Below are 10,508 nucleotides of genomic sequence, written 5' to 3' on the forward strand. Positions count from 1 at the left end.
AATATTCAAGAACTAACCGGGGAATGTGAGCACGTTCCTAGGTGATCTAAAATAAACTCACTATACCTCCTCCTTCACCCATCTTCCGCCGTCCTCCTAACTCCCACCGAGCAAGGCTGGCTTTCACAGCCTTGGTCCAAGCAGCCCTAGCTGCCCGCCCTCCCTCCCAGCAGCCCCCAGCGCTCTCCCCGGGCCTTGCCGCCGCCTCCCTCCCACCCTGTTATCTGTTGCAGGACCACCTTCAGCAGTGCTTGTTTCAAGTTGTGCCGTGTTCTAACGAGAACTGTGGGCAGCCAGTGCTTCGGAAACACCTGAAAGAGCATTTGAGCGCATACTGCCAGTTTCGAGAGGAAAGATGCCTTTACTGCAAAAAGGACGTGGTGGTAATCAATCTACAGGTAAAAAAAAAAAAAAAACCTTGTCACTTTTATGGGGCTAAAATCTGCCTCAGTGATCACAGTTCCTCGGATGGGCTACCAGAAGCACCTTTCTGGATTTTATTTTTGTACAGAAATAGATCTAAAGAATAACTTTATATGAGAGAAGTTCTGTAAAAAACAAAAAGCCTTCTTGTTGGTGGGACTCTGTTCTTTTGCCATCGGCAAAAATACTGTTGAGTACCTGCTGAGGGCGCGTGTGCCCGGAGCGGTGCTGGTGCTGGTGCTGGGTCACAGGGAGGTGACCATACTGCCCGTCGTCGGGGTGCGGTGACCCGACTGGAGAGGTAGGGTGCAGGCATGAAACGCAGCGTCGTGGGTGCCTGTGCCAAAGGAGCCATACGACGACTCCCACAGCCTTCCCTCTATGCGCCCTGTGCCCTCTGACCTTCTTTTGGAATCATGGGGAAATTGAGCGGAATTGAATTCCCTCATACCAAGAAAGCAGCCAGCTGTCCATAAGCCTTGCTGGAACCTTCCTGTAGATGGTAAGCCGCATAAGTAGATCTCCCGAGAGGCCTGTGTACAAACACTCCGAGGGCGTAAAGGGGCCCCTGGGAAGCAAGGGCGGCTCTGTTTCACCAGACTTTTCTCTGTTTCAGAATCACGAGGAAAACTTGTGTCCCAAGTACCCAGTGTCGTGTCCCAACAAGTGTCTGCAGATTATTCCCAGAACTGAGGTAACTGTACATAATGCTCTCGGGAGATTGTATGTAAGATAAACTTTGAGTGAGCATCACGGCGAGCCGCCTAGGCAACTCGAGACTTATTAAATGACACCCATGATAACCGCGCTTCTGTCCTCCCTTCCCTTTTCCTGAGAATTCTCCTCGGTTTGCACCATAGCACTCCCTCTGCCAGGCCCTAGTGTGGCCTTTTCCTTCCCTTGTTCCTGCCATTCTTTCCAACCCCCACGTCGGCCCCCTGCTTGCTGCAGTTACACCAGGCAGTGGAGAATCGCTGACGAATTTCTGTAGCGTGAGGCTGTCCATTTTGTAGGTGGATGAACACCTTGCCGTGTGTCCTGAAGCGGAAAAGGGCTGTCCTTTTCAGCACTATGGCTGTCCCGTGAAGGTAGGGAGTGCCTTTTTGTTTCTGCCTCTACGCTCTGCCGGATAAGTTCATTGGGCGAGTTGCTTATGCTCTTTGATTCCATTGATACTCTTTGGGGTACAAAAGGACACTCACCTACGAGAACTGTAAGGCTGGCAGTTGAATTCGTCAGGGCTCTTCAGAGAAACAGAACCAACAGGAAATATAGAACATAAGTAACATATAAAATATAAGTATATATATTTGTAAATATATATATTTGCTATATATTTGTCCTTGCTATTGAAAGGGTAGGATTCGCCTTTCTAGTACATGGAATACAGAATTGCTTTCCAGCTCTGAAAGGAATCTTCTCACAGTTAGGCCCAACTTCCAACTGGGTTGTGTTTTAGAACTTACATCAGTACCAGAGCTGCTCTGTCGATGAGGGGCCAACCTTAAGCAGGAGACAAAGTGACAACGACCGTTTGCTTAAAGTCCATGGAGAGCCCAGAACCCCTAGGATTTGCTGTTATTGCTAATATAGGCACTTTGCAATGCTGGGAGGGCAACACGCGTGCATGGGCTGGACTCACATTTAGGGTGCTTGCCTTTGGCCTGTACCAGTAGGACGGTGATAGAAGAGAAGTGTGCTTGGTAGGGGGAGAACCAACAGAACCCATCTGGAGCTAACTCGTCCAGGAGATAGGTTTTATGTGGGGCTAGTTGAAAGATGATAGCTACACTTAACCTACGGTCATATACAGGGTGGGGGAAAAGTAGGTTTCTCTGAGTATGCAAAGCAGGGTTCATTCTTGTATTATTATTTATTAACTATTGTGTTCTTTTCCATATAAACAACTGTAAACCTACTTTTGCTCCACCCTGTATTCCCAGGGCAAGGAAGGAAATCAGTGTTGAGAATTTTGAGAGTGGCCCAATTTTCTGTCTCTGTGAGTTTAAAATTGTCCAGTGGGTACTGTTGAATCGTAATGCTGGAAAAGGGAACTGGAAGGGCCATTTTTTTCTGCAACCCACCTCGAGATAAGTAAGCAAAGTTGTTACAGTTCTGCTTTGGCAGAGTATCCCGCCACCATCCTCGTTCTGACTTACTGTCTGACTTACTGTCGTCTCCATCCCGAAGGGTAAACGGGGGAGCCTGCAGCAACACGAGCACTCAGCCTTACGAGACCACTTGCTGCTCGTTTTAGAAAAGAACGTCCAGTTAGAAGAACAGGTAAATAAATAGTCCGGGGTTCAAATGCAAAGGGAGGCAGCAGAATTGCTGGGACTTGCAATTTTCGGTATTCCTATATTCTTGGTTTCCGTATAAGTCACCTGGAAGTGGGTGTTTTTCTACTAAGTGGCCAGACAGAGTGATGGGATTACAGGATATTAGAAGTGGAAGGAGGCTTGGAGATGGTCCGTCCACAGATGAAGTGACTGAAGTCCAAGGAATCCCGCTGTGTTTGTCACTTGCGTCAGGGTTCCCTCTCAAATCCACCTCCCCTGATTCACGGCCCAGCGCCCTCCGTGAGCCACCTGTCTGCAGCCTCTCCACACACCTTTGGGTTCATAATAATACCTGGCACCTAGTAGGTGCCTAGCCGGTGTCTGATGTTTTAAATTAAATCAACATGACCATAAAGCAACAGCGGACAGTCTATTCTAGGCCTGTGGGCTTTACGTATTTTGTAGTAAGTGCTCCCTCCTGCCTTTGAGAAGCTTTGCAACCTGATAAATGCCTACGTACACATTTATTTCACTGAGTTACAATTATCGAGTGGAAGAATATGTGCAAGTGCTGAGTCATTATCGTAAAAGTTAATTATGTTTTAGAACGTCTCAGAGGATCAGACTTTTCAAGCCCACAGAAGGAAGAAAACCATCCATGTGCAGAGAGCGAGCTGACTTTTCTGCTGCAGATTATTCTACAGTGTCTGCCTCCAGATTAAAGTAGGGGTGTGAGTTCTGGGGTCAGATCCTGGAGAAAATGAGGAAGGCTGATTAAACTATAACTTTGGTCGAAGCCATGCTGCCTAGTAACCATTCCCAAGGTCTTTCTGTTTCATTGCCTCATGCACTCATCCATTCATTTGACAAATGCCTCACATATGTCGGGTACCATGTTAGTTGCTAGGGACACTGAGTTGAGGAAGACACAGTCTCTACCCTTGAAGAACACACAAAAATGTACAGAGCTGAGTTGCTGTGCCTCACAGGACACGCTATGAGGGTCCCCGTGTCTGGGTTCAGAGTCTGTATCAGTTTATTCCAGGGGCGTTGGGGTCTACGTCTTGAAGGAAGAGATGGCCTGTCTGTTAAAATGTTGTGGGAAGAGGACATTCCAGATGGAAGGTTTGTGCCAAGGCAGAGAGGTGTGAGAGAGGCTGACAGTTCAGGGAAATGTGTTTTTGGGGTGGAGAGGCACTCAAGTGTGAGACAGGGAATGGCCGGAGTCTGGTCTGTTGGATACAGGTGGCAGTGGCCTTCCATGTAAGCTAAGACATTTTTGAACACTGTGCCTTCAGTTTTTCTTTTTACTCATTAATATTCTGCCTTGTTTCAGAAAGGATGTAAGGGCCAAAAGTTCCAACTAACGTTTGTCAATAATAGGGAGCTAACGAAGGCTTTAAATTGGAAAAATACTTGGCCAGCCAGTTGTTTGTTTGGATTTGAAAAGTAAGACAGCTGGCAGTAGCATGGAAGGGGGGTAGAGGGAGAGAAAAGTAGGAGGACAGAGGGACTGGGCGGAAGCTCCACACTAGTCATGTGAGTTTGGGGCTGCTACTTAACCTCTCTCTGCCCCAATTGCCTCATTTGTTAAATGGGTTGTGGTGAGGGTTAAATGAGGAGATATCTTTAAGCTCTTAGCACCGTGCCTGGAGCACAAGCATTTCGTTATCAGGAGGAGGCAAGATGCTGGAGGAGGTGATGGTGACGGTGAGGGCCCAACCAAGGCTGCGTCAGTGGGCGTGGAAGAGGCCATTGGGAAACATTCGGTGGATGCACTGGGAGGCTGTAAGCTTCGAAGGCAAGGGACACGGCGATGTTTGGGAGCAGGTTAGACGTGAGGGTTGGGCGAGTCCTGAGTTTGCTTTTGTTCAGGGAGAGATGTCTGGCATGTAGGTGGACGTCAGCTGGAGGGGTCTTAACAGAGGATTCTGGGCCAGAGAGCAGACGGTCATTGCGGCTGTTTGTGCATTCATTCATAAAACATGTATCAGATGCCCTCTGTGTGCCAGGCACTGTGCGAGGCTTTGGGGATAAAGAAATAAGTGAGATGTAGCCTCAACTCCTTAACAGTTAAGGAGTGGTTACATTTATACAGTCCTAAAATTACATTTGGCCCTTTGAAGGCAACTGCGGGGCTGACGTGGCCCCTGGTGAAAATGAGATTGACACCCCTGCACTAGAGTATGGTCAGGGTGTCATGGAACTTGAGAGGTGGCCTGGGTAGGTGTTCCTAGTAAGGAAATGGTTCTCAGAGGATGTGCTCTTGAGTGGAGGCTTAGAGAGCAGTACTCTGTAGATGAAGGAGGAAGTGCCTGAGAGAGCAAGACCTGAAGGGAAATAGAAGTCGTGTGGGTGTGCTGGGCAGGGCGCATGTGGGCGTGAATGGGCATGAGGCTGAAAAGGCAGCCAGGGGCAGACCGTGCAGGGCTCTGGGTGGCCTGTAAAAGGCCACTAGAGACAGGTGAGTGGGGGATGACAAGAGCAGATCTGTCTCTTCATAGTATTGTGGACACCGTATGAAGTATGCATTGGAGGGAAACAAGACTAAAGACAGGGAGAGCATTCATTCATTCATTCATTCATTCATTCAACAAGTATTTGTCAAGCACTTGTTGATGCCAGGCACCAGTAGCCTGTGCGATCCATGCCGGTCCGGGCTCCCAGAGAGCTGCCCTTCTGGCGTGTGTGTGAGGGACAGTGTAGGACTGCCAGGTCACTATTACAGCAGTCCAGGTGAGCCGTTATGAAGGCCAAACCAAGTGCCGAAACAAGACGAGATGGAATGGGAAATGGATGGAGGAGTTGCTTTGTTTGTTTTGCTGAGTGTCTGGAGTTAAAGTCGGAGAAGTGTTGCCCAGTGAGTGGATGTGGGGATGAGAGAGGAGCTGTCGAGGGTCCCTCTTAGGTTTTTGGTCATTTCTTTCAAATAGACTACAAATCCCAAGAGAGTAGTGTGTTTTGCCTACCACTGGGAAGATTACTTAAACTGTCTGCCTCTGTCTCGCGATCTGTAAAATGGGACTGATATTCAAACCCAACTCACAGGGTTCTCTGAGGATAAAAGAGCTAATGAATATAAGGGTACGATAGATATTCAGCAAACTTCAGCTATTCTGTTGATACTGTGCACAGAGATGTAATGTGGTGTGGCAGTCAGGACTCTGGTTGTTCAGTAAGTGCATCCTAAGTGCCTGAAGGGAACCAGTTCGGTCAATTCGGTCAGGCAGCGTCGCTGTCGTCAGCTGAACCATCGTAGTGGGTTTGTTCCATAGAAAGGGCTGCTGAGAAATCTGTGGATCGGGTCTTTTTTAAAGCACCTGCAAGTATTTTCCTAGAATTATATAGGAATCCACCTGCAAATATTTGTCTAAATATAAACTAAATATATATATATAATTCTATATATAGATAAATAAGTCTACATATATGTATATATTACATATATAATGTGTGTGTGTATATAGCTTTCCTAGAAACACTTTCTACCTGCAATATTCTTCTAGAACTACATCTGTTTTCATTTGCATGCATGCATTTAACTGACCTGATTCACGTTTCTGTTTTTAGATTTCTGACTTACATAAGAGCCTAGAACAGAAGGAAAGTAAAATCGAGCAGCTAGCAGAAACTGTAAATACATTTGAAAAGGAGTTCAAGCAGTTTGCACAGCTCTTTGGCAAAAACGGAAGCTTCCTCTCAAACATCCAGGTGAGAAACGACCTTTCTGTCCATAGCCAAGATTTAGCCTTCAATTGGTAGTCACGGTTTCTCTTACAATGTTTTCAATGGAAATAATTTCAAATGTGTAGAAAAGCTGCAAGAATAAGGTAGTGCAGAAAATGCGTGGATACTCTCCACCCACACTCACCCACGGTCAATGTTTTGTCCTGTTGGCCTCATCACTCATATCCATTCATTCGTTCTGTCTCTCTCCTTGTGTTCTTTTTGAATCACTTGAGAATAGGCTGCCTATGTTATGGCATTTTACCTCTACATACTTCGGTATGTATTTTGTGAGAATAAAGGTCTTCTTTTACATAACCCCAGTACCTTTAGCAATATTAGTAAATTTAACATTGATACAATACTTTTATATCCTTTATGGCATGTAGGGTTTTAATTAACATTGGGCCAATATTAGTCACTTGAGTTCGGATTCATTGAGAGCATTTGTAATTCTGCATTTTGTAGTCAACTAAGTGAAACTATTAATTCCTTTGGGAAGAAAATGCTTTAAACATCACTCAAGTAGAGCAAAAATTATTTATAAATCATGAATGCGAAATAACCGTAAACAGATTCCTAATGAATCGTGTCTTTATTGTGATTATATAATTTATAGTGAAAAAGATTTCAAAACGTGATACGGGCAATGTTTTTGAAATTTGGGTCCAAGAAGATGCAGGCCATACAGTTTGCATGCTGTGTCAGCACACTGTGTGTGTGTGTGAGTGTGCACGCTTGCACGCAGGCGTCAAGAGAAAAGGAAATGCATTACATGTTGCTATCTTAATTCTGATCTTTTTCTAACTCAGTGAGAGAGCAATCAGAGTTGAGGCAGGGAGGGTGAGGGTGGAGGAGAGATGTAGTGGCAGCTGTATTTCATCTCTTCCATCCAAAGGGAGCAATCAGAAGTCCAGGCTTCCTCTCAGGGCACCGTGTCCCACCTGTAGCGCCCGGGCCAGAACAGGCGGGCTGACTTCCAGCTCTCTCTCTGCCTTCTAGCAGAGCAGAAGCGAATCAGGAGAGCAGCTTCTCAGAAGAGAAGGCAGTGGTAAGTCAAGAGGCGACACAACGTGAGAATAGAGATCTAAAGATAGGTTAGAGGACCAAGTGGAGAAAAATTGAGGGAGGAGTAGAAATCTGATAAAGAGAAGTTCAAAGATTTGGATCGGGACCTGGGACAGAGAGGAGGAGGGGGAAAATACAGATGGTTAATCTCTGCAATCTTCATTGACTGTTTCTCTTCTGGACTATGTAGTTTTCATTTCATTAATTGATTAAATAAATGTGAAATGTTTGAGTTGAAAAAAATGTGATCTCAGTGAACTACTGAGATACTGGTATCCGTTTTGTACTGAAAGGTTCTTGCCAGTCACATCGACAAGTCGGCTTGGCTTGAAGCGCAAGTGCGTCAGTTATTACAAATGGCAAGCCAGCAGCAAGATAAATTTGATCTGAGGCCTTTGATGGAAGCGATTGACACAGTGCAACAGAAAATTACCCTGCTAGAAAGTAATGACCAAAGATTAGGTATGTCTACTATTTTATACTTCTCTTTTGCTGACTCGTCTGTCTGCGTGTGACATAAAACGAGCAAGCACCTAGCCAAACGGAGAGTCACAGCTGTCCAGGATACAGACTGGCTGAATCTGGTATTTGTGAAACAGAACAGCAGTGGTATCCTGGCTACTCAGGCAAGAATTATGAAGAGCCCTGAGTGGGGGCTGGAATTGACAAAGGGTAGAAAAGGGCCAGGAGGTTCCAAGAACAAAGGAATGACGGTTTTTCATCCAGAGTGGAAAATAACATTAAAGCCGAGAAAGAGGTGTGGTGGGCGCACGGTTTTCTGTGGAGGCACACCTCAGAGATGTTGTGGATTTGGTTCTAGGCCACTGCGAGGAAGCAAATAGCACAATAAAGTGGGTCACAGATTTCTTAGTTTCCCAGGGCATATAAAAGTTATATTTATACTACACCATTCAGTGTGCAATAGAATTGTCTAAAAAAAAACCAATGTACATGCCTTAATTAAAGAGTACTTTATCACTAAGAAATGCTAACCATCATCTGAGCCTTCAGTGAGCTGTAACTCTTTGTGCTGCTGAAGGGCCTTGCCCTAGCAACATCAAAGATCACTGATTAAGATCACCACAACAAGTATAAGGGAAAAAGTGTGAAATATTGTGACAATTCTCAAAATGTGACACAGGACAGGAAGTGAGCCAGCGCTGATGAATACAGGGCACCGATGACAGACTTGCTTGAGGCAGCGTTGCCACAAACCTTTCATTTGCAACAAAAGCAATGTCCTACAAAGCCCGCCAAAGTGGAATAAAACCGGGTGTACCTATACAGAAAAATATGAAAGGGCTTGGCTGTTGGAAAGTATCCCAGTTTGAAAACTGTAGGGCTCACCATGCAAACACACGTTAGTTGAAGGTGGGGTGTGTCTTCTCTACACGTGGGCGAGCTTCAGCTCAAGAGGGCACATTTGAGTTTACTTGGTGCCGCTCTTGCCGAGCCATGAGATTCACTGAGTTGCTATTACTACTGCAAATGGTCCACTGGTGGACATGGATTCACTTCATCTTTAGGATGTCAGAATTGTAGTGGTTCTTTTCAGATAACACAGGTCCACTTTGGGCAAATGCTATACACAACTCAGGCCTACGGAATCTCTCTCTTTGTCCTTCGCAGTTGTTTTGGAAGGGGAGACGCACAAGCACGATGTCCACATTAACAGCCATAAAGCACAGCTGAATAGAAATGAAGAGCGATTTAAACTGCTGGAAGGGGCCTGCTATACCGGAAAGCTCATCTGGAAGGTGACCGAGTACAGAGTGAAGAAGCGAGAGGCACTGGACGGGCACACGGTGTCCATCTTCAGCCAGCCCTTCTACACCAGCCGCTGTGGCTACCGGCTCTGCGCCAGAGCGTACCTGAACGGGGACGGGTCCGGGAAGGGGACGCACCTGTCTCTGTACTTCGTGGTGATGCGAGGGGAGTTTGACTCACTGTTGCAGTGGCCTTTCAAGCAGAGGGTAACCTTGATGCTTTTGGACCAGAGTGGCAAAAAGAACCACATTGTGGAGACCTTCAAGGCTGACCCCAATAGCAGCAGCTTTAAAAGACCCGACGGGGAGATGAACATTGCGTCGGGCTGTCCCCGCTTCGTGCCTCACTCCACTTTGGAGAATGCCAAGAACACCTACATTAAAGATGACACCATGTTCTTGAAAGTGGCCGTGGACTTAACTGACCTGGAGGATCTCTAGTCACGGCTTCTGGGGTGAAAAAAGGACTTCCTGGGTCCGGAACCATGGAGGAAACTTTTGGTTAGCCCAGTGACTGAATTTAAACTCAGCGCACACTTGTAAATATTTGGGGTTTTGCCCTTAGTGTTTGAAGTCAGTTAAGAACTTCCTAAGTGCTGTCTTCCTTTTACATTTTCCCCTGTTCCCGTTTGAAACAAAACACTTAGGATATCCTCTTGTTATTTATATTTCTCTATCTCTTGAAAGATAGGAGAGTTTCTTGAAAGCAAGGTCTGGGGCATAGCTCGTCTGCGGGGGCGTGGCACAGGGTTTCAGGGGAGACGCTCTATGGTAAATGTTATTGACAACACAGGTATGGAATTCCCGATTGAAAATGCTTGGGTGTTTGGTCTGCTGATTCTAGACTTGACCATGAGGCTGCAAAAGCCTTCTTTTGGGGCCGGTTGGTCCAGATCGGTACATGGGCCGTGTACTGACAGAGACAGTATGTCCAGGTGGAAAAGATGTTTTGTGGTTAGATACTGAATCACTACACCTCCAGATATTCCCATGAAATTCACCAGGCGTCAACGAGCACAGTTTCGCCATAAGAACTGGTGACTGGAGTGGGCGTCTTCATTGCCCCTGCCGGGGTAAAGCTGAAGGAGCCACGAAGCATGTGTGTAAGGAGATACAAACCTCCGACTCGAGTTCAGACTTCATTAGGTTCAACCATGTGAAAACTGTTTTCAAAGATCAGAAGCAAATAGTAAGAGTTTAATAAGGTTTGACTTAATGTATATATGTATATGTATACAAATAATTT

At 46.0% G+C, this 10,508-nt stretch overlaps 1 protein-coding gene across 14 annotated transcripts in view; it reads left to right on the plus strand.

Moving 5' to 3' along the window:
- The window catches only part of TRAF5 (TNF receptor associated factor 5), a 44,389-nt gene extending 34,601 nt beyond the window's left edge, over window positions 1-9,788 (plus strand). For all 14 annotated transcript variants that reach the window (XM_053915742.1, XM_053915747.1, XM_053915740.1 and 11 more), the window contains 7 exons: window positions 234-398; window positions 1,040-1,117; window positions 1,437-1,511; window positions 2,614-2,706; window positions 6,273-6,413; window positions 7,790-7,958; window positions 9,126-9,788. In XM_053915742.1, coding sequence (XP_053771717.1) covers window positions 234-398; window positions 1,040-1,117; window positions 1,437-1,511; window positions 2,614-2,706; window positions 6,273-6,413; window positions 7,790-7,958; window positions 9,126-9,703 — 1,299 coding nt within the window. In that variant the 3' untranslated portion in view covers window positions 9,704-9,788. The remainder of the gene's footprint in view (window positions 1-233; window positions 399-1,039; window positions 1,118-1,436; window positions 1,512-2,613; window positions 2,707-6,272; window positions 6,414-7,789; window positions 7,959-9,125) is intronic.
- The last annotated feature ends 720 nt before the right edge of the window (window positions 9,789-10,508 follow it).

Source organism: Desmodus rotundus, chromosome 12 (genome assembly GCF_022682495.2).
Source record: "Desmodus rotundus isolate HL8 chromosome 12, HLdesRot8A.1, whole genome shotgun sequence".
In the NCBI taxonomy this organism is placed as follows: domain Eukaryota; kingdom Metazoa; phylum Chordata; class Mammalia; order Chiroptera; family Phyllostomidae; genus Desmodus; species Desmodus rotundus.